The sequence below is a fragment of the Somniosus microcephalus genome, chromosome 15, assembly GCF_052327205.1.
Source record: "Somniosus microcephalus isolate GS21.2 chromosome 15, FLI_Smic_1.0, whole genome shotgun sequence".
Taxonomy (NCBI): Eukaryota; Metazoa; Chordata; class Chondrichthyes; order Squaliformes; family Somniosidae; genus Somniosus; species Somniosus microcephalus.
In genome coordinates this window covers 49,090,711-49,114,310 of record NC_141001.1, presented here as the reverse complement: position 1 = coordinate 49,114,310, position 23,600 = coordinate 49,090,711, and the positions used below count along the sequence as shown (strand labels likewise).

At 45.9% G+C, this 23,600-nt stretch overlaps 1 protein-coding gene across 1 annotated transcript in view; it reads right to left on the bottom strand.

The window, feature by feature from the left end:
- Nucleotides 1-23,600, bottom strand: part of dagla (diacylglycerol lipase, alpha) — a 482,446-nt gene that overhangs the window by 135,534 nt on the left and 323,312 nt on the right. The window contains exon 7 of the mRNA XM_086008510.1: nucleotides 3,268-3,355. Within this exon, the coding sequence (XP_085864636.1) occupies nucleotides 3,268-3,355 (88 nt within the window). The remainder of the gene's footprint in view (nucleotides 1-3,267; nucleotides 3,356-23,600) is intronic.

The window sequence follows — 23,600 nt, the reverse complement described above, 5'->3', positions numbered from 1 at the left end:
TTTTCTCCAGGGAGGCAGGTTGGGGGCGGGGGGTCTCCGAGGCAGGGCGGAACTGGGTTTCCCGCAGGCCTTGCCAACTTTAATGGCACAGCCTGATTTGCATGTGAGGCCTCGAAGTCCTGCTCATAGCCAGCCAGAATGAGGGGCTGGCTGGCTGCGGGTGGGTAGGCCTGCAGATGCGAGGGGTCGGTCGGGGGGAGGGTCAGCATTGGGGGAGGGGGTCGGCGTCTGGCATCATGGGAGAGGGGGGAGAAAATCGGGGATCAGCAGGGGGTTGGTCGGCCAGGGATCGGGTGATTGAGGATCGGGGGGGGGGGGGGGGGGGGGAAAGAGCATCAGGGCCAGCCACTGGAGGAATGTGGCTGGCCTCAGCATTATCGGTCGGGTTGGGGGGGGACTCACGGTGGGGATCGGAGGCCTGGGGAGGCGTTCGAAGGCCTCGTGCCGGGGGTGGGGGGGTCTCCGATCGCAGGGGGGTGGGTTAGGCAGGGACCCTGGATCCAGGAGGTAGATATACAACCACTTACCTCCTGGATGCAGCAGTCCCCTTGGTTTAACTGCCAAATTTCACGAATTGTGCGAAATCCATCCACAGGCAGTTAAATTCAAATGGAGGGGGAAAAAAAAGCAGCTTCCAGCCTCATTGCAATATTTAAATTAAGGTAACACCCCCCGGCAGCGGGTTGGCTACCCGCCCCCGTCCCGCCTCCGGCAAAATCGGAAGTGGGCGTGTTCAGGTCAGCAATCCCATTTTTAACAATTTAACTGCCCCCACGCTCCAAGCCCACACTTTTTTTTTAAGGGGGAAATTCCAGCCTATGTTACAAACACCTCATAAAATGATTTCTTACTGAACGTGGCACTTATATGAATCTGCCCTGACGTCACAAGCACCCTGATTAAAATGGGACAGTTGAGGGGTATGGGATTATGGGTACAATAACCCTTCCAAACCGAAGCGTACGAGAGCATGGGCCTTACACTAAACATCCGTAAGACAAAGGTCCTCTACCAACCTGCCCCTGCCACACAGTACTGCCCCCGATTATCAAAATCCACAACAAGGCCCTAGACAACGCGGACCACTTTCCATACCTTGGGAGCCTACTGTCAAGAAGGGCAGACGTCGACGACGAAGTCCAACACCGCCTTCAGTGTGCCAGTGCAGCCTTCAGTCGCCTGAGGAAGAGAGTGTTTGAAGACCAGGACCTCAAACCCAGCACTAAGCTCATGGTCTATAGAGCAGCAGTGATACCCGCCCTGCTGTATGCCTCAGAGACATGGACCATGTACAGCAGGCACCTCAAAGCACTGGAAAGGTACCACCAACGCTGCCTCCGCAAGATCCTGCAAATCCATTGGCAGGATAGGCGCACCAATGTCAGTGTTCTTGCTTAGGCCAACATCCCCAGCATCGAAGCTTTGACCACGCTCGATCAGCTCTGATGGACGGGTCACATCGTCCGCATGCCCGATACGAGACTCCCAAAACTAGTGCTCTACTTGGAGCTCCGGCACGGCAAGAGAGTCCCAGGTGGGCAGAGGAAACGCTTCAAAGACACCCTCAAAGCCTCCTTGAAAAAGTGTAACATCCCCACCGACACCTAGGAATCCCTGGCCCAAGACTGCACAAAGTGGAGGAGAAGCATCCGGGAAGGTGCCGAACACCTCGAGTCTCTTCGCCGGGAGCAAGCAGAAGCCAAGCCCAGGCAGCGCAAGGAGCGCACGTCAACCCAAGCACCCCACCCAACCGCCCTTCAACCACAGTCTGCCCCATCTGTGACAGAGACTGTAGGTCCCGCATTGGACTAATCAGTCACCTGCGAGCTCATTTTTAATGTGGAAGCAAGTCATCCTCGGTTCCGAGGGACTGCCTAAGAAGAAACAGTAGCAGCACAAATAGCATGTGCCACTTATTGTTTCAATTTATAAAACTTCACTCCATTCTTGACCAAATCAGTACCATTCATTGAAGTCCTCACGTGGTAGTCATAATAAGCACTCTCAGTCAAAGGGCATTTAGCTCCTTGCATCTCGCAACATTCTTTGGACTGATACATTAAAAAGGCCCTTTGGGGCACTTACTTTCTGTGCCGAGAGTGCCTCCACTAAGATCATCTTTCCTGTGACAAAATTGCTCAACAAATGCCTTGCCATTTTAGTTTACAGTCGACCCTCCTGCAACTGGAATGCGCTGCCTGAAGGGGTGGTGGAAGCAGGTCCAACAGTAACTTTCAAAAGGTGAAAATGATCAGGGCTATGGGGAGAGCTGGGTGGGACAAATTGGATCGCTCTTTCAAAGAGCCGGCACAGGCATGATGGCTGAAGGCCTCCTTCTGTGCTGTATGATCACACACACACACCTTCTGTGCTGTATGATCTCACACACACACAGAGAAGATCTCCTGAAACCAGGCCTATATATAGTGCATAGTGAAGAAATCAGAACTTTTTTTGATGTCGCTGGCAAGCTGGGGCCTCATTAAGGGCTCCAAAATTATGTTAATGTCCCTCAAAGGATTTTACAAGTGTTTGGTGAGAGGGTTGTGGGTTTAAGTTCCACTCCAGAAACTTGAGCACAAAAATCCAGGCTGACACTCCAGTGCAGTACTGAGGGAGTGCTCACTGTCTGAGGTGCCGTCTTTCGGATAAGACGTTAAACCATCAGCCCTCTCAGGTGGACATAAAAGATCCCATGGCACTATTTCAAAGAAGAGCAGGGGAGTTCACCCTGGTGTCTTTGCAATATTTGTCCTTCAATCAACATCACTAAAAAATAGAATCTCTGGTCATTATCGCATTGTTTGTGGGAGCTTGCTGTGCGCAAATTTGCTGTGCGCAAATTTGCTGTCACGTTTCCTACATTACAGCAGTGGCTACACTTCAAAAGTACTCAAAGCGCTTTGGGACTTACCAAGGTAGTGAAAGGTGCTATATAAATGCAAGTCTTTCTTTTTAGTGCAGGAGTGAGTTCCAAGAAAGTAATTTAGAATGGATTAAGTGCCCAATGTTACGCACCATCATAAAAGTATGCCAAAGAATGCAGGGATATTTTTCACAGAATGCCTTGACCTAGTATCGGACTAACAGCATTAAAGCACAAACTATGGTAACAAGTGACAAAGGCAGACATAAGCAAGATACCAAGATACAAATGTCTGCTATATTTTTGATGTAGATTATTTAGTAACTGCACATTGAGTTGATGTGGTTATTTTAGCTATACAGAGAAAGGTGGCCCCAACTGAAAAAAGCAATGATACTTACACTCTGGGTGTCCTGTGTACGGGTACAACAAAGAAAAAATTTCAATCGTCGGCTCCAGCTACTGGCCTGTTCTTCCTCCAAACGATGGCTATATTAAAAAAAATGCATTTATAGTCTGAAAGGTAGTTGGCAAAGTTTAAATACACAAGACAGAGTTCAGTTTTGAAGAAGTCTTCCCACTGTTACCCAGTTTCAGAATCTGAACAACCCAAAGATATAACAAGTGTCTCAGGAGAATCCTAGATTATCTGCATCGCTCCCAACTACCAATGGTCCAGGCGAATCCAACTGTATTGTTCCAGATATGGTAACGTCAAGAGCCAGGAGCTGGAACAAGTGACCCGAGGTTAGGTGTTACCAGTAGCGATATTTTCTCCAACAAGACTATCATTTTTTAGTTTCATCGACAATAAGTTTTCTCCCAAGTTTCTCCCCTCCTCGCCGGAAGACATCAACTCTGACTGGGTTATAGATGCACAGACACTGGCACTCTTCCGGTACCTCACCAAGAGAATATTCTTTATATATGAGCACAGATAGTGAGCATTACAGGCTGTTCAACAATGTATGATAACAGGCTTAAATCTGATCCTGTTGTCATCTGGCATCCTTAAAGCTGCTCCAATTGATATCAGCTGCAGATCAGGGTTGAAGCTAGGACTTTTAGAATGAATGGCTTAGTATTGACCATGCTAAATATATGCCCACTAAACCATCGATGAAGTCAATGATTGAAGATTAGCCTGACACATACTGGATTTTTTTTGTATCATTTTGCTTTGGAGATTACACTGTGGTTAGAACTCAAATGTAGTAAATAGGGCAAAGCAATACCCAATTTAATGAGCAGCTGAATAGAGACAGCATGAGCCAGAGTGGCTACCCAACTTCAATCCAAGTAGAGAAATAGCTATCAGACTTTAGCACTTATTCCATAATGGGAAGAATCCTTGTTTACTGTTACAAATACATAGGTGGTTTAAAGCTGTCCATAATTTTACAAAGCAATGTTTAATTGAGGATACTGAACATGTGGAAGCAATTGCAAAGGAGATATCTAATCAAGGGGCTTACGAAGTATCATAAAATTACAAGAGTGAAGCACATGTGGATGGCTGATCACCTGAACTGGAAGATTCCATTATTGCCATGTAATCATCTCTCAGCCATCAAGCAATATATATATTAGATTTTTTTTTAAATTGCCAGTTAGGTGATGATTAAAATTGACAGAGACCTCGTGGAATTTGAAGTGTTTAATATCCACTAAATGCAATGCCTACACTGTGGGAGAAAGAAGTTAAAAATAGAGGAGAAATAGAGCCTACTTACAGGATGTTCACTGGACAGTAATTGATTTGTTTTTGATGTACATGTTGTGGAAACCACTCATGCTAACTTTTTAAGTTGACAGCTTCTTGAGGTTTTACAAGAAAAACCCTTCCCCCACCCCGCAAATGAGATTGGAGGTTGTCAGTATCAACCAGATTGGTTGGATGGTGGGCCTGAAAAGCTGTTAGAAGCAATCAATCCCCTACTGTTAGTTTTACATGAAATTAAGACAGAAATGTTGTCAGATGAGCTGATGGGTTCTGAGATGTGCTATTACAGACGTGTTTATCCCAGTAAAGGTTATACAGACCCCACCACTTACAACATATCCGCTTATCCCAGACAGCCGCCTGTATCAGGCACATGGCACTGACCAATTGCCATTTCCATAGGATCCAATTACAAAGGCACTGCTTAAACCGTATCAAGCACACCGACTATTTCGGGCAGTTCAAGCAACTGTTTACATCTCGTTAAGTGTCATTGGCCCAGTAATTCCGGTCCCAACGCGCGAGTACGGACGGGGTACTCACGCGTGGGCCCGTTGGAAGTGCCGGATTTCAGCATGCACAGCGCATGCGCGGAAAACCGGCATTTCCTCTCCTCTGAACCAAGGGGTTAAGAGGCGGTTCCCGTGCGACGTTTCAGGCAGCGCGTACGCGTTGAACTTCGGTTTTTTTGACAGGTTTGTCCGTGCGTGAAGGCCTCCACTTTTTACGAATGAAAAAAGCAGACGTAAGGACTTAGTTTTAAAAGGTAAGTGGTCTAATAATTAAAGTTAGAACATTTTTTCCACAGGTTTATTATTTTTAAAGAATTTACAGTAAGGTAAGTGTATTTTTGGACCTGATTTCTTGAAAAAAAAATTGGCAGAAATTTGAATAATTGTTTAAAATAGTTTTTTTTAAAGTTATTAATAGTTAATTTAATTAGTGGGATTTAAAAAAAACTTTTATTTAAAGTTTAAGTACTGTTTTGGGCGCCCGGGGTTTTCATGAGTTTGACAGGTCTTATGTTTAACTCATGAATGGACTTTTGTAAACTCCCATTGGTTGCCCAGTGCTCACGTGATCCTAGCTGGCTCATCGCACTAAGTACGCCGCTGGATCACGCACGCAAAGCGCGCCGGGAGCTGAACCGGGCCACAGACCGGAAATCCACGCAGGCCCAGTCTTCAAATGTCAGCGCGATATGTAAGTGTAGGTCAGGGGCTTGCACCCGAGGGAAGCCCCCGACCCGAATTTCTGGGCCATTAAGTCCTAACTCCTCTAGAACTCCTGCCACTGTTGCGAGTCCTACTTGCCGGCTAGCTGAACTGGACACATTCCGGGTCCGTTTAAAATTAACATGACAATTAAGATAAGTCCGAACAAGTGACATTAATAATAAATAAAAACAGAAAATGCTGGAGATACTCAGCAGGTCAGGCAGCATTTGTGAATAGAGAAACAGAGTTAACGTTTCAGGTCGATGACCTTTCGTCAGAACTAGAAAAAAAAGCAGGAAATGGAACAGATTTTTAAGCAAGTGCAGGGGCTGGGAAAGGGGGGGAGGGGATGAAAGAACAAAAGGGAAGGTCTGTGATAGGATAGAAGGCAGGAGAGGTTAAGAGACATTAAGAGATATTCAAGACAAAAGGAGATGATAATGGGACAGGTTAAGAAACAAAGGATGGCTCTAGATGAAGTATAAATTGCGCTGGCAGAATGAAAGACAGCTAGCATGTGGGAGAGAAGAAAAAAGGACACACTCAAGTGACATTAATGGCGTATTGAGAAGCAGTTTCCCTGTCCAATAAACTATTAGTGACCAACATTTGAGAGTTCTTGAAAGACGATTTCAATTGAAATGTGGGGTTATTGGGAGTAGGACAAGTGTTACCGTATTCTTCAGATTCAGGGTCCGTTTAACTCACCCTCCTACAGACACCTTCCGTCTGTCCCCATCGCAGTCTGACCGCCTCTTAAAACAGTTCCAGGACTGAACAAAATATCCTGACGTTTTGCATGTTCTTCCAGAATTATTCTCACTCCTTTTATGCCTCCACTACTTCACACCATCGTATATTTGTTACACTGGTCACCGCGTATAGTAGGAAAATTGCGCTGACACCAGCGTTGGACTGTATATAGCAAATAAAAGCTGCTAAAATTCAGCTGTTAAATATTTTTGATTTCCCTCAAATAAGCTTTCTGGACATGCCTGACCATTGTCTTACTCAAAAGGTTTTTTTTTTCTCCAAACTAGTTGCAGCCACCTTTTTGAGATAAGAAGGATGTTCTCTTGTGCAATTATATTAACAAGCTTTATTTGAGCTTTCCTGTCACTGTCCTGCGAGGGTCTCTAAATAAAACAGGGAGTTGAGATGGAGAAGTGATACGCTTTATATAATTTTTTTAAGTTGCAGAAATTCCCATATTTAGTATTTTACTACACTGCACTACTGTGATATGCAATTCAGACTGTTGGCCCTTTTGTGAGTGAGCTGTAGTGCAGCTTCGAAAATATAGTTATCAGTTTGTTTACACGAGTAGTAGAAGCCACTTTGCTAAGATGCAGTAACCAGGAGAGCCTAAGAACACAAAAAGATAGGAACATTAGGAACAGGAGTAAGCCATTCAGCCCCTTGAGCCAACTCTGCCATTCAATTAGATCATGGCTGATCTGCATCTCAACTCCATTTACTTGCCTTTGCTCCATATCTCTTAGATACCCTTACCTAACAAAAATCTCTCTCGCTCTCAGTCTTGAATCTCCAATAGTCCTAGCACCCACAGTCTTTTGGGGTAGAGCGTTCTAAATTTCTACTACCCTTTGTATGAAAGAGTGCTTCCTGATTTTTTTTAAATTTGTTTTAATGGGATGTGGGCGTCGCTGGCAAGGCCAGCATTTATTGCCCGTCCCTAATTGCCCTTGAGAAGGTGGTGGTGAGCCGCCTTCTTGAGCCGCTGCAATCCGTGTGGTGAAGGTACTCCCAGTGCTGTTAGGTAGGGAGTTCCAAGATTTTGACCCAGCAACGATGAAGGATCGGCGATATACTTCTAAGTCAGGATGGTGTGTGACTTGGAGGGGAGCTTGCAGGTGGTGGGGTTCCCATGCACCTGCTGCCCTTGTCCTTCTAGGGAAATTAGGGATAGCATAAGATCCAAGGAGAGGTCATATAAATTGGCCAGAAAAAGCAGTAAACCTGAGGATTGGGAGCAGTTTAGGATTCAACAAAGGAGGACAAAGGGATTAATTAAGAAGGGGAAAATAGAATACGAGAGTAAGCTTTCAGGGAACATAAAAACTGACTGTAAAAGCTTTTATAGATATGTGAAGAGAAAAAGATTGGTGAAGTCAAGCGTAGGTCCCTTGCAGTCAGAATCAGGGGAATTTATAATGGGGAACAAAGAAATGGCTGACCAATTAAATACATATTTTGGTTCTGTCTTCACAAAGGAGGACACAAATAACCTCCCAGAGATGTCGGGGAACATAGGGTCTGATGAAAGGGAGGAACTGAAAGAAATCAGTATTTGTAGGTAAATGGTGTTAGGGAAATTGACGGGATTGAAGGCCGATAAATCCCCAGGGCCTGATCATCTACATCCAAGGGTACTTAAGGAAGTGGCACTAGAAATAGTAGATGCATTGCTGATCATCTTCCAACATTCGATGGAATCTGGAACAGTACCCATGGATTGGAGGGTAGCTAATGTTACCCCACTATTCAAAAAAGGTGGTAGAGAGAAAACGGGGAATTACATACCGGTAAGCCTGACATCAGTAGTGGGGAAAATGCTAGAGTCCATTATAAAGGATGTAATAGCAGAGCACTTGGAAAACAGTGACAGGATCGGACAAAGTCAACATGGATTTACAAAAGGTAAATCGTGCTTGACTAATCTACTGGAATTTTTTGAGGATGTAACTGGTAAAATAGATAAGGGAGAACCAGTGGATGTGGTGTATTTGGATTTTCAGAAGGCTTTCGATAAGGTACCGCATAAGAGATTAGCGTGTAAAGTTAAGGCACATGGGATTGGGGGCAAGGTATTGACTTGGATAGAGAACTGGTTGGCAGACATAAAGCAAAGAGTTGGGATAAACGGGTCTTTTTCCGAGTGGCAGGCAGTGACTAGTGGGGTACCACATGGATCGGTCCTTGGACCCCAGCTATTCACAATATATATTAATCATCTAGACAAGGGAACTAGATGTAATATCTCCAAGTTTGCAGACGAGACAAAGCTGGGTGGGCGTGCATGCTGTGAGGAGGATGCCGAGAAACTACAGGACGATTTGGACAGGTTGGGTGATTGGGCAGAAGCATGGCAGATGCAATATAACGTGGATAAATGCGAGGTTATCCACTTTGGTGGCAAAAACAGGAAGGCAGATTATCTGAATGGCAATAGATTGGGAGAAGAGGAAGTGCAACGAGACCTGGGTGTCCTTGTGCACCAGTCACTGAAGGTAAGCATGCAGGTGCAGCAGGCGGTTAAGAAGGCAAATGGTATGTTGGCCTTCGTAGCGAGAGGGTTTGAGTACAGGAACAAGGATGTCTTGCTGCAGTTGTACAGGGCCTTGGTGAGACCACATCTTGAGTATTGTGTGCAGTTTTGGTCGCCTTATCTGAGGAAGGATGTTCTTGCCATGGAAGGAGTTCAGCGAAGATTCACCAGGCTGATACCTGGGATGGCAGGAATGACGTATGAGGAGAGATTGGGTCGATTGGGCTTATACTCGCTGGAGTTTAGAAGAATGAGAGGGGATCTCATTGAAACTTATAAAATTCTGACAGGACTGGACAGATTAGATGCAGGAAGGATGTTCCCGATGATCGGGGAGTCCAGAACCAGGGGTCACAGTCTAAGGCTAAGGGGTAAGCCATTTAGGAAAGAATTTCTTCACCCAGAGAGTGGCGAACCTGTGGAATTCTCTACCACAGAAGGCGGTTGAGGCCAAGTCTTTAAATATATTCAAGACGGAGTTAGATATATTTCTTAAGGCTAAAGGGATCAAGGGATATGGGGAGAAGGCAGGGACAGGGTACTGAATTTGGATGATCAGCCATGATCTCATTGAATGGCAGAGCAGGCTCGAAGGGCCGAATGGCCTACTCCTGCTCCTATCTTCTAAATGAGGAGGAATTTCTTCACCCAGAGAGTGGTGAACCTGTGGAATTCTCTACCACAGAAGGCAGTAGAGGCCAATTCATTAAATATATTCAAGAAGGAGTTGGATATATTTCTTAAGGCTAAAGGGATCAAGGGGTATGGGGCAAAAGCAGGGACAGGGTACTGAGTTTGGATGATCAGCCACGATCGCATTGAATGGCAGAGCGGGCTCAAGGGGCCAAATGGCCTATTCCTGCTCCTATCTTCTATGTTTCTATGAAGAGGTCGCGGGCTTGGGAGGTGCTGCCGAAGAAGCCTTGGCGAGTTGCTGCAGTGCATCTTGTGGATGGTACACACTGCAGCCACTGTCGGTGGTGGAGGGAGTGATTGTTTAAGGTGGTGGATGGGGTGCCAATCAAGCGGGCTGCTTTGTCCTGCATGGTGTTGAGCTTCTTGAGTGTTGTTTGAGCTGCACGCATCCAGGCAAGTGGAGAATATTCCATCACACTCCTTACTTGTGCCTTGTAGATGGTGGAAAGGCTTTGGGGAGTCAGGAAGTGAGACACTCGCCGCAGAAGACCCAGCCTCTGACCTGCTCTTGTTGCCACAGTATTTATGTGGCTGGTCCAGTTAAGTTGCTGGTCAATGGTGACCCCCAGGATGTTGATGGTTGGGGATTTGGTAATGTCGTTGAATGTCAAAGGGAGGTGGTTAGACTCTCGCTTGTTGGAGATACTCATTGCCTGGCACTTCTGTGGCGCAAATGTTACCTGCCACTTACCAGCCCAAGCCTGAACGTCGTCCAGGTCTTGTTGCATGCGGGCATGGACTGCTTCATTATCTGAGGAGTTGTGAATGGTGCCTGATTTTGCTCCTGAATGGCCTAGCTCAAATTTTAAAAACATGATGGGTAGCTGTTGGGTGTTTCTTGTTAAGTTTTAAGTTTATTTCTGCTAAATTACCTCCATAGTCTGGTAAATAGAGGGACGGCAGGGCAGCTCAGCCCCGTAATTTGCACATCATGTGCCATGTGGGATATCCTGGACGCATCTTACGGCCTGGACAACTGCGTGTGCAGGAAGTGTCACCAATTGCAGCAACTCGAGCTCCGGGTTACGGAGCTTGAGCGGCAGCTGGAGTCACTATCGTGCATCCGCGAGGCTGAGAAATACTTGGAAAGCACATTTCTAGAAGTGGTCACGCCACAGCCTGAGAATGTGTCGGCAGAGAGGGAATGGGTAACCACCAGACAGAGGAGGAGGACCAGGCAGGTAGGGCAGGAATCCCAAGCGTGTATCTTGCTCACTAACCGGTTCACAGTTTTGGAAACTGGTGAGGTCAATGGCGATTGCTCCTCTGAGGAGAGCAGCCAGAGCCAAGGCCATGGCATCACGAATGGCTCAGTTGCACGGGGAGAGGGGGGGGAGAGAAGAGTGGAAGAGCAATAGTGATAGGGGATTCACTGGTTACAGGAACAGATAGGCATTTCTGTGGACGCAGATGTGACTCCAGGATGGTATGTTGCCTCCCTGGTGCCAGGATCAAGGATGTCACTGAGTGGCTGCAGGACACTCTGAGGGGGGAGGGTGAACAGCCAGAGGTCGTTGTCCATATCGGTACCAACAACATAGGCAGAAACAGGGATGAGGTCCTGCAGGCAGACTTTAGGGAGCTAGGAAAGAGATTAAAAAGCAGGACCTCAAAAGACAGTAATCTCCGGATTACTCCCGGTGCCAATTGCTAGTGAGTACAGGAATAGGAGGGTAGAACAGATGAATGCGTGGCTGGAGAGATGGTGCAGGAGGGAGGGCTTTAGATTCCCGAGGCATTGGGACCATTTCTGGGTAAGGTGGGACCTGTACAAGCCGGATGGGTTACACCTTAACAGAGCCAGGACCAATTTTCTCGTGGGGAGTTTTGCTTGTGCTGTTGGGGAGGGTTTAAACTAGCTTGGCAGGGGAATGGGCACCAGCATATAGGAGTATAAAAGATGAATAAGGTGCATAAAAGAATGAGTGTGTTGGATAGTACTAGAGAAGAAAGTAGTACTAAAGGCAGAAGTAGTACCATATTAGATAGCAGCAGACTAAGAAAGACTACGAAAAATTCCAAAATGGGTTTACAATGCATGTACGTAAACGCACAAAGTGTGGTGAATAAGGTTGGTGAGTTACAAGCACAATTAGCCGTGTGGAAATATGATGTTGTGGCAATAACGGAAACGTGGCTTAAAAATGGTGAGGACTGGGCACTTAATATTCAAGGGTACAAGGTGTTCAGAAAAGATAGGGAAGGAAAAAAGGGAGGTGGGTGGCAGTGCTGATTAAGGAAGACATTGTTGTGTTGGAACGGGAGGATGTTCTTGAGGGAACAAGGACAGAATTTATTTGGTTAGCGTTGAGGAGCAAAAAGGGTATGATCACGCTATTGGGGGTATTCTACAGGCCTCCAAATAGTGAGAGGGGGAGGTAGAGGAGCAAATCTGCAGGGAAATCGCAGAGATATGCAAGAGCTATAGAGTGGTGATATTGGGAGACTTTAATTACCCAAATATCGATTGGGATAATGCTTGGGTAAAGGGAAAGGAGGGGGAGGAATTTCTGAAATGTGTTCAGGAAAATTTCCTGGACCAGTATGTTCTTGGCCCAACTAGGAAAGAGGCATTGCTGGATCTGGTGCTGGGGAATGAGGTGGGCCAGGTCGACCAAGTGTCTGTGGGAGAACTCTTGGGTACGAGTGATCATCGTATCATAAGATTTAAATTAGTAATGGAGAGGAGCAAGGAAGAATCTAGACTGGAACTTCTAAACTGGAATAGGGCTAAGTTCAATGGGATGTGAAAGGATCTAGCCAGGGAAAAATGGAACCAAAGACTGACAGGAAAAACTGTAACGGAACAATGGGTGATCTTTAAGGAGGAGATGTTCCAAGTACAGGCTAGGTACATTCCAACAAGAGGGAAGGGTAAGGGAACCAAACCAAGGGCTCCTTGGATGACGAGGGAGATAGAGAAGATGATGAAACAAAAAAAAGAGGGTGTATGATACATGTCAGGTGAATTCTTCAAGGGAGAACCAGACCAAATACAATAAGTTGAGAGGGGAAGTGAAAGATTGGCAAAGAGAGAATATGAGTATAATGGCTGTTAACATAAAAGGGAACCCAAAAATCTTCTACCGGCATGTAAACAGTAAGCGGGTAGTAAGAGGCGGGGTGGGGCCTATTTGGGACAAAGAAGGTGATATATGCTTAGAGGCGCAGGGCAAGGCTCGAATACTCAATGAGTACTTTGTATCAGTGTTTACTAAGGAGGTGGATGCTGACAAAATATCGGTAGAAGTGAAAAAGTTAGCAATGGAAGGGGTGAAAATTGATAGGCAGGATGTACTAGAAAGGCTGGGTATGCTTAGAGTGGATAAGTCACCTGGTCCAGATGGCTTGCATCCCAGGTTGCTAAGGGAATTGGGGGAGGAGATAGCAGAAGGGCTTGCCTTAATTTTCCAAACTTCCCTAGATGCGGGGAGGTGCAATAAGGATTGGAAAGTGGCAAATGTGACACCATTGTTCAAGAAAGGGTGCAAGGACAATCCTAGTAACTACAAGCCGGTCAGTTTAACATCAGTGGTGGATAAAGTTTTAGAAACAATAACCAAGGAAAAATTAACGGGTACTTGGAGAGGTTTAAGCTAATTAAGGAGAGCCAACATGGATTTGTAAAACGATAGCAAAATACTGCAGATGTTGGAAATCCGAAATAACAACAGAAAATGCTGGAAAAACTCAGCAGGTCAGGCAACATCCGTGGAGAGAAATTTGAGTTGACGTTTCGGGTTTGACCCTTCTTCAAAACTGGAGAGAAAAGGAACTAGATCGAAGGCAGGGCTGCGATCGGACAAAAGAATAAAAGAACCAAAAGAAGTAAAAGAGATTAGAAGCTAGACGAGATGGTAATAGGCTGTGATTAGGTATAAAGTGTACTGGCAGGGCAAAAGATAGCTGCCAGGTGTGAGAGAGAAACAAAAGGAAAGGGGGGGGAGGAAAGGAGTGGAAAAATATAAGTAAAAATGAAATAGGGGCCGAGGTTATGATCTGAAATTGTTGAACTCGATATTGAGACCGGAAGGCTGCAGAGTGCCTAATCGGAAGATGAGGTGCTGTTCCTCGAGTTTACGTTGAGCTTCCGTGGAACAGTACAAGAGGCCAAGGACGGTGAGGTCCGAGTGGGAATGGAGCGGTGAATTGAAATGACAGGCGACCGGAAGCTCGGGGTCACCCTTACGGACTGAACGGAGGTGTTCCGCAAAGCGGTCACCCAATCTGCGTTTGGTCTCCCCAATGTAGAGGAGACCGCATCGTGAGCAGCGAATACAGTATACTAGATTGCGAGAAGTACAAGTAAATCGCTGTTTCACCTGGATTTGTAAAAGGCAGATCATGTTTGACTAATCTAATTGAATTTTTTGATTAAGGGAATGCAATGGATTTTGTCCACATGGATTTTAGGAAGGCGTTTGACAAAGTACCACATAGAAGGCTGGTTAACAAAATTGAGGCTCATGGAATAGGTGGGTCAGTGGCAACTTGCATAAGGAATTGGCTTAAGCACAGAAAACAGCGAGTTGTGGTAAATGGCTGTTTTTCAGACTGGAGGATGGTAGACAGTGGTGTTCCTCAAGTGTCAGTGCTGGGGCCACTGCTTTTTTTGATATATATAAATGACCTGGATATTGGAAGAGTAGAATTTCAAAATTTGCCGATGACACCAAACTTGGGGGTGTGGCAAACAGTGAGGATGATACCAATCGACTGCAACAGGACATAGAAAGGCTAGCAGAATGGGCGGACAATTGGCAGATGGAATTTAATACAGAGAAGTGCGAGGTGATGTATTTTGGCAGAAGGAACGGGGAGAGGCAATATACACTTAATGGCACAGTTTTAAAGAGTGTGCAGGGACAGAGGGACCTGGGAGTTAATGTGCATAGGTCCCTGAAGGTGGTGGGACATATTGAGAGAGTGGTTAGCAAAGCATATGGGATCTTGGGTTTCTTAAGTAGAGATATTGAATACAAAAGTAGAGAAGTTATGCTGAACCTTTATAAAGCGCTGATGGAGGTCTACCAGAATTGTTCCGGAGATGGGGGATCTTAGCTATAAGAACCGGTTGAGGAAGCTGAATTTGTTTTCATTAGCGCAAAGGAGGTTGAGGGGTGATTTGATAGAGCTGTGCAAGATTATGATGGGTTTGGATAGGCTAGATGGGGAAAGGCTGTTCCAACTAGTTCTCCTCTTAGGCAGTCCCTCGGTACCGAGGATGACTTGCTTCCACATTAAAAATGAGTTCTCAGGTGACTGATGAGTCCAATGCAGAACCTACAGTCTCTGTCACAGGTGGGGCAGACGGTGGTTGAAGGGGCGGGTGGGTGGGGTGCTTGGGTTGACGTGCGCTCCTTGCGCTTGCTCCCGGCGAAGAGACTCAACGTGTTCGGCGCCTTCCCGGATGCTTCTCCTCCACTTTGTGCGGTCTTGGGCCAGGAATTCCCAGGTGTCGGTGGGGATGTTACACTTTTTCAAGGAGGCTTTGAGGGTGTCCTTGAAGCATTTCCTCTGCCCACCTGGGGCTCTCTTGCCGTGCTGGAGCTCCGAGTAGAGCGCTTGTTTTGGGAGTCTCGTATCGGGCATGCGGACAATGTGACCTGTCCATCGGAGCTGACTGAGCGTGGTCAAAGCTTCGATGCTGGGGATGTTGGCCTGAGCAAGAACACTGACATTGGTGCGCCTATCCTGCCAATGGATTTGCAGAATCTTGCGGAGGCAGCGTTGGTGGTACCTCTCCAGTGCTTTGAGGCATCCGACTAGTTAATGGTACAAGGACTGGGGGACTAGTTAATGGTACAAGGACTGGGGGGGACAGATTTAAGGTTTTGGGCAAGAGATACAGGAGGGATGCGAGGAAAAACATTTTTACGCAGTGAGTGGCGAGGATCTGGAACTCGCTGCTGACGTAAGTGGTGGAAGCGGAGACACTCAATGTTTTCGAGGGGGGACTGGATAGACATTTGAGAGAAATAAACTTGCAGGGCTACGGGGATACAGCAGGGGAATGGGACTGACTGGATTGCTCTGCAGAGAACCAGCGCGAACTCGATGGGCCAAATGGCCTCCTTCTGTGCCGTTATGACTCTATGTCCCTTTGTTCTTGATTTCCCCCACCTAAGGAAATAGTTTCTCCACATCTACCCTATTGAATTGCTTAATAATTTTAAATGCTTTATCTCACCCCTCAATCTTCTAAACTCAAGGGAATACAAGCAACCTGTCATCATAATTTAACCCTTTAAGCCCTGGCATTATTCTGATGAATCTGTGCTGTATCCCTTCCAAGGCCAATATAGCTCGCCTGAGATTCAGTGCCCAAAATTGAACGCAGTACTACAGATGTGGTCTGAACAAGGCTCTGTACAACTGAAGCATAACTTCCTCACTTTTGAAACATTTATGTCCACGTGTGACCCTTCATTAGAACTTGGGTTCTAAGGTTTTGTTTCAATGGTATTAGCTCACTCTTATCCCTCCTGAAGCTACTTAAAAATAAAAGCTTATTTAAAACAGTTAAATCAGCTTATCCTCAATTCACGTAATCCTGTGCCTGTTTCAGTGCTGCCGTGTGATCAGGGACCAGGATGGCTCTGATTGAGAGCCAGTTTTCTCTTGGGAAAGTAGAATGCACAGCTACTTGGGACTATTGTGGGTGTGTGGTGTAATAGATTTCAGTTCACAAATTAACGTAATATATCGAGGTTAGATTTCCTGGAACCTCAAGTTGTATTGAAGTCCTTACAACGACTTTATTTTCATACCTGTAATCCTTCCAGGAGAAATAATTTTTAGCTTTAAAGGGAGAATACAGCAAGCTACCAATTGCAAAAAAATACACCAACTGAAGTATCCAAAATTAAACTTATCTGGGAATGCCCCAGGTCCCTCTAGATGAACACAGGAACAGGAGTAGGCCATTCAGCCCATCAAGCGTGTTCAGTCATTCAATGAGATCATGGTCGATCTGCGACCTAACTCCTTAATCCCGCCTTTGGCCCATATCCCTTAATACCATTGGCTAACAAAAATCTATCAATCTCAGATTTAAAATTAACAATTGATCTAGCAATAGAAATGTTTTCTAATTTCACTTCTGAAAGATCTGGCTCTAATTTTTAGACTATGCCGCCTAGTCCTAGACTCCCCAACCAGCAGAAATAGTTTCTCTCTATCTACCCTGTCTGTTCCGCTTAATATCTTGAAAACTTTGATCAAATCACCCTTGAACCTTCTAAATTCTTGGGAATACAACTCTAATTTGTGTAATCTCTCCTCGTAATTTAACCCTTGGAGTCCAGGTATCATTCTGGTAAACCTACGCTGCACTTCCTCCAAGGCCAATATATCTTTCCTAAGGTGTGGTGCCCAGAACTGCTCACAGGTGTGGTCTAACCAGGGCTTTGTATAGCTGCAGCATAACTTCAACCCATTGTATTCTAGTCCTCTAGATATAAAGGCTAGCATTCCATTTCCCTTTTTGATTATTTTCCATACCTGTTCATGACATTTTAATGATCTATGTACCTGGACCCCAAGTCTCTTTGGACCTCCACTGCACCAGAAAATAGAGTCAGAGTAAGGAAAAATGGTAAGATAAAATTAAAGGCTCTTGATCTGAATGTATGCAGCTTTCGTAAGAAGATAGATGAGTTGACAGCACAAATAGAAATAAATGGGTATGATCTGATAGCCATTACAGAGACATGGTTGCAAGGTGACCTAGGCTGGGAACTGAATATTCAGGGGTATTTGACATTTTGGAAGGATAGGCAGAAAGGAAAAGCAGGTGGGGTAGCTCTGCTAATAAAGGATGAGATCACTGCAATGGTGAGGAATGATATTGGCTCAGAAGCTCAAGATGTAGAATCAGTTTGGGTAGAGTTAAGAATTAGTAAGGGTAAGAAGTCACTGGTGGGAGTAGTATATAGGCCCCTTAATAGTAGCTATACTGTAGGACAGAGTATAAATCAAGAAATAATGGGGGCTTGTAAGAAAGGTACTGCAATAATCATGGGCGATTTTAATCATCATATAGATTGGACAAATCAAATTGGCAAGGGTAGCCTTGAGGACGAGTTCATAAAGTGTATTCGGGATGGTTTATTGAGCAATATGTTGAGGAACCAACCAGGGAACAGGCTATTTTAGATCTGGTAAGGTGTAATGAGACAGGATTAATTAATGATCTCATAGTAAAGGATCCCTTAGGAAAGAATGATCATAGCATGGTAGAATTTCAAATTCAGTTTGCGGGTGAGAAACTAGTGTCCTAAACTTAAATAAAGGCAATTACATGGGTATGAGGACAGAGTTGGCTAAAGTGGACTGGGAAAATAGATTAAAGGGTAAGACGGTAGGTCAGCAGTGGCAGACATTGAAGGAGATATTTCATAAATCTCAGCAAACGTATATTCCAGTGAGAAAGAAAGGCTCTATGAGAAGGATGCACCATCCGTGGCAAACTAAGGAAGTTAAGGATGGTATCAAATTGACAAAGTTAACATGCAGGTATAGCAAGCAATTAAGAAAGCAAATGGTATGTTAACTTTTGTTACAGAGGGATTTGTTAGAGGGATTAGAGTATAAGAGTAAAGAAGTCTTACTACAATTATACAGGGCATTGGTGAGGCCACAATGGAATACTGTGTACCGTTCTGGTCTCCTTACCTAAGGAAAGACATACTTGCCTTAGAGGGAGTGCAGCGAGGGTTGCATAAAAGGCATACAATGTTGCGAAAATTAGTGGTAGGCCAGAGGATTGGGAAATTTTTAGAAACCAGCAAAGGATGACTAAAAACATTATAAACAGCGAGAAGATAGAGTATGTGAGTAAACTAGCAAATAATATAAAAACAGACAGCAAGAGCTTCTACAGGTATATAAAAAGGAAAAGAGTAGCTAAAGTAAACGTTGGTCCCTTAGAGGATGAGACCAGGGAATTAATAATGGGAAATAGAGAAATGGCAGAGACTCAACAATTATTTTGGATCAGACTTCACGGTAGAAGACACTAAAAACATCCCAATAATAGTCGATAATCAAGGGGCTATATGGAAGGAGGAACTTAAAACAATCTCTATCACTAGAGAAAAAGTACTAGGCAAACTAATGGGGCTAAAGGTGGACAAGTCCCCTGGACCTGATGGCCTGCATCCTAAGGTCTTAAAAGTGGTGGCTGCAGAGATAGTGGATGTGTTGGTTGTAATCTACCAAAATTCCCTTGACTCTGGAAAAGTCCCAGCGGATTGGGAAACCGCAAATGTAACGCCCTTATTCAAAAAAGGGAGACAGAAAGCAGGAAACTATAGGCCAGTTAGCCTAATGTCTGTCATTGGGAAAATGCTGGAATTCATTATTAAGGAGGTAATAGCAGGACATTTAGAAAATAATAAGACAATCAAGTAGAGTCAACATGGTTTTATGAAAGGGAAATCGTGTTTGACACATTTGCTAGTGTTCTTTGAGGATGTAACAAACAGGGTGGATAAAGAGGAACCAGTAGATGTAGTGTATTTGGATTTCAGAAGGCATTCGATAAGGTGCCACATAAAAGGTTACTGCACAAGAGTGCACAGGGTTGGGGATAATATATTGGCACGGATAGAGGATTGGCTAACTAACAGAAAACAGAGTCGGGATAAATGGGTCATTTTCCGTTTGGCAATCAGTAACTAGTGGGGTGCCGCAGGGATCAGTGCTGGGGCCTCAACTATTTACAATCTATATTAATGACCTGGATGAAGGGACAGAGTGTACTGTAGCCAAATTTGCTGATGATACAAAGATAGGTGGGTTAGGTTAAGTGAGTGGGCAAAAATTTGGCAGATGGAGTATACTGTGGGAAAATGTGAGGTTATCCACTTTGGAAGGAAGAATGAAAAAGCAAATTATTATTTAAATGGAGTGAGACTACAAAATGCTGCGGTACAAAGGGGTCTGGGGTCCTAGTACATGAAACACAAAAAGTTAGCATGCAGGTACAGCAAGTAATTAGGAAGGCTAATGGAATGTTGGCCTTTATTGCAAGGGGTATGGAAGTTTTGATGCAACTTTACAGAGTGCTGGTGAGACCGCAGCTGGAGTATTGCGTACAGTTTTGGTCTCATTTTTAAGGAGGGATATACTTGCATTGGAGGCAGTGCAGAAAAGGTTCACTAGGTTGATTCCTGGGATGAAGGGGTTGACGTATGGCGAAAGGTTGAGCAGGTTGGGCCTATACTCATTGGAGTTTAGAAGAATGAGAGGTGATCTTACTGCAACATATAGGGCGAAAAATTCGGTTGCTTTGCGCCTCCTGTTGGGCGCAAAGCAACGCGTGCCCGGGCGCGGCGACGTTTGTGGCGCTCGCGAAATTGACCAGACATTTTGCGGTGTCCTAAATACTACCGCCATGATCTCCTGCGCCCGCAGATCATGACGTCAGTCGAGCGTGCAACGTCCCGGACCGGATATTGAGTGGCACCCCCTGCTTACCGCCTGCCGCTAGCAATGACAGGTTGAGGGGAGTGTTTTGAAGTCGGGAAGGGACTGGGGGAGCGCTATTTAAAGGCAACCGCTTCCTGCCTTTTCTTGTCGGTGACATTTTTGCACCACACATTCTGAGAGAGAGAGAGACTTCTAGAGAGATTCAATGCTGTGTGAAGGAGTTTTGGGTACTGAGCAGCACTTTGCAGGTTCATTTTGATTTGACCTTCCTTGCATCGATTTAGGAGCGACTTGGGGGGCTGCGCACTCTAGCTCTTTCCCTGGGTCTCTCCATTGTTTTTTCTAGCATATTTGATGTACAGGTCTTTCCAGGCAGAGATTCAAGGCTGCAATGAGCAGGGTGTGCATGGAGAGCAAGATCGAACCTCCCCTTTAAGAACTGGCCAGCGCCAGTGTGTCTGTGTTCCATTGCTGACTGACATCACGAGCTTCGCCAGCGTTCCGATAGCACCTCGCTCCTCGTCGTTAGCACCTTGAGAGGTGTGTAGTACCTGATTTAGCGCTGCAATCACCTCCAGGGACGATAGAAGCCAAGTTTGCAGTCGGAGGCAATATTTAACGCCAGGCGCTAAACTTTGTGCTTGGCCGATAATTTCTCCCCCATAAGATTCTGAGGGGGATTGACAGGGTGGATGCTGAGAGGATGTTTCCCCTAGTGGGGGTATGTAGAACTAGGGGGGCATAGTTTCAGAATAAGGGGATGCCCATTGAAGACGGAGATGAGGAGGAATTTCTTCTCTCAGAGGGTCGTGAATCTTTGGAATTCTCTACCCAGAGAGCTGTGGAGGCGGAGTCATTCAATATATTCAAGGCGGAGATTGACAGACATCTGAACTACAAGGGAGTCAAGGGGTATGGGGAGAGAGCGGGAAAGTGGTGTTGAGGCCAAGATTGGATCAGCCATGATCTTATTGAATGGCGGAGCAGGCTCGAGGGGCCGGTTGACCTACTCCTGCTCCTGTTTCTTACGTTGTGTTAGCTTTTCGATTGTACCCTGCTCTATCCTTTTTAGGTCCAAAGTGGATAACCTGCATATTTGCCTACATTGAAATCCATTTACTACAGTTTTGCCCATTCACTTAATCTATCAATATCCCTTTTGTAATTTTATGCTTTCATCTATACAGCCTACAATGCTGCCTATCTTTGTGTCATTGGCAAATTTGGATAGGTGGCTTTCTATGCCATCATCTAAGTCATTAATAAATACGGTGAATAGTTGCGCCCCAACACAGATCCCTGCGGGACATCACTAGTCACATCCTGCCAAAGAGAGTACCTGCCCATTATCTCTACTCTCTGGCCTAGAAATTCGGTATAGCCGCGTTTGGGGCGCTACTCCTGGCGATGCGCAAAATTTAGCGCCACCTAGCGCGATATTGGGTTGCAGCGCCCCTAAAGGTGATTGCGGCGCTAAATCAGGCGCTGCACGCTACTCTTAAGGTGCTAACCCGGCGGCACAACCCAATTTCGTGGCGGCGGGGCGCAGCGAGGGTGCTGTTAATAATCACTTTCCCTGAGACACAGTGGCGCCGGCCAGCTCTTAAAGGGGCAGGTCAATTGGCATCACCAGACACACTCACTGCCTTGTAGGCCTTCAAAGTGGTGGGAGCCTACCTGTGGTGCACCAGCCTAGCAAGACTTGGAAAGGGTGAGGCAGAGGGCGGAACGCCTCACTGATGGGGCATTGGATGCTTTGGTTGGCGCAGTGGAATCAAGGCCAAGGAAGATGGTCGGAATGTGATTTATGTTTTGGACAGTCTCCCGGGTGTGAGAGGCAGTTATGTGTCAGTGTATTCGTTTTGCTTTCTGTTGCCATAGCTTTCTCATGTTTGAAGGAACCACATTTTGTGTAATGAAACACTTTCTTCATTTACAATGGCCATACCTGCAATTTACAAGCATCTTGCCCTTCACAGGCTTGGGGGTTTCAGACCGGTTCCATTCCTGTTCTTGGAATGGCAGCAAGCATTCCGAGAGAGGGGCCTAGAAGCTACTTCTGATCAGCCTCTGACGCGCAGCCTGAGAAGAGCCGCTCGCGTAGAAGTTCAGGCCAGCAGCCATCTTCTCAGCCGCCGACAGAGATGTCCTGCACCTTATCTGAGGCTGCAGATCTGGCTGAAGCAGCTGGCACAGCTCAGTCACCACCTCCTTTCTAAATCGCAGTCTTCTGACACACTGCTCCTCATGCATGTTCATGTAGGAAAACTGCTGTCAGATAACCCTGCCAGCGTAAGGTCTGCTGTGGCGACGTCTGTTGGCCCTCCTCCGTCTGGCCATGCCCGCCCCCCTCTCCCTGCGTCTCAGTGCCCTTTCCAGATGATTCAGCAGCAGGACGTTCCCCTCCAATGCAGCCCCCATAATAAGTGCCCACAGGAAGGTTCCCCGTTGTCAAGGCTCACCAACAGCAAGGTGATGGTCAGAAGGCTGAAGATCATCTGCCTGCGCTGGCTCAGTGGTCAAATGGCACTCAGTGTGCAGCTCAGCAACTCTTTGTAGCTCTCGAGGAAGTTGTGATCCAAAAATGGCTGCCGCTTTTAAACCACGCCAGTCCCCTTTAAATAACGCTCCTCCAGCCCGAGAGCGACTTGGTAAGGCCCAGGTAAGCTGTCACTATTAGCGCCAGGCGCTACGGAGGGGGGCGCCACTGAATTTCCGGTCCGGGGCACCCAAAAGGCGTTGCACACTCAAATGACGTCATAATCAGCCTGTGCCCATGAGCGGGCGCTAAGATTTAGCGCCGGCGCTAAATGCATGCTCAATATGGGGCGAGGTGCTAGGCGCCCGCCCGGAAATTGGCTAGCGCCCCACTTCTCGGCCTCTTTAGGCGTTAATCGGTGGCGCTATCAACCGAATTTCTCCCCCGCTGTCTCTTGCTGCTCAGCCAATTAACTAACCAGGTCAATAATTTGCCTTCAATTCCATGAGCTTCAACCTTAGTTAACAGTGTGGGACTTCATCAAATGCCTTCTGGAAGTCCATATAAATAACATACATAGACATTCCCCTGTCCACTACTTTAGTCACCTCTTCAAAAAATTCAATCAGGTTTGTCAGGCATGACCTACCTTTCACAAATCCATGCTGGCTCTCTCTGATCAGCTGAAAATTTTCAAGGTATTCAGTCACCCTATCCTTAATTATTGACACTCGTAATTTCCCGACAACAGATGTTGCGCTAACTGGACTATAATTCCCTGATTCCCCTCTCGTCATTCTTAAATAGCGGCGTGACATGCGCAATTTTCCAATCTAAAGGGACAGTTCCTGAATCGAGAGAACTTTGGATGATTATAGTTAGGGTATCTGCAATGT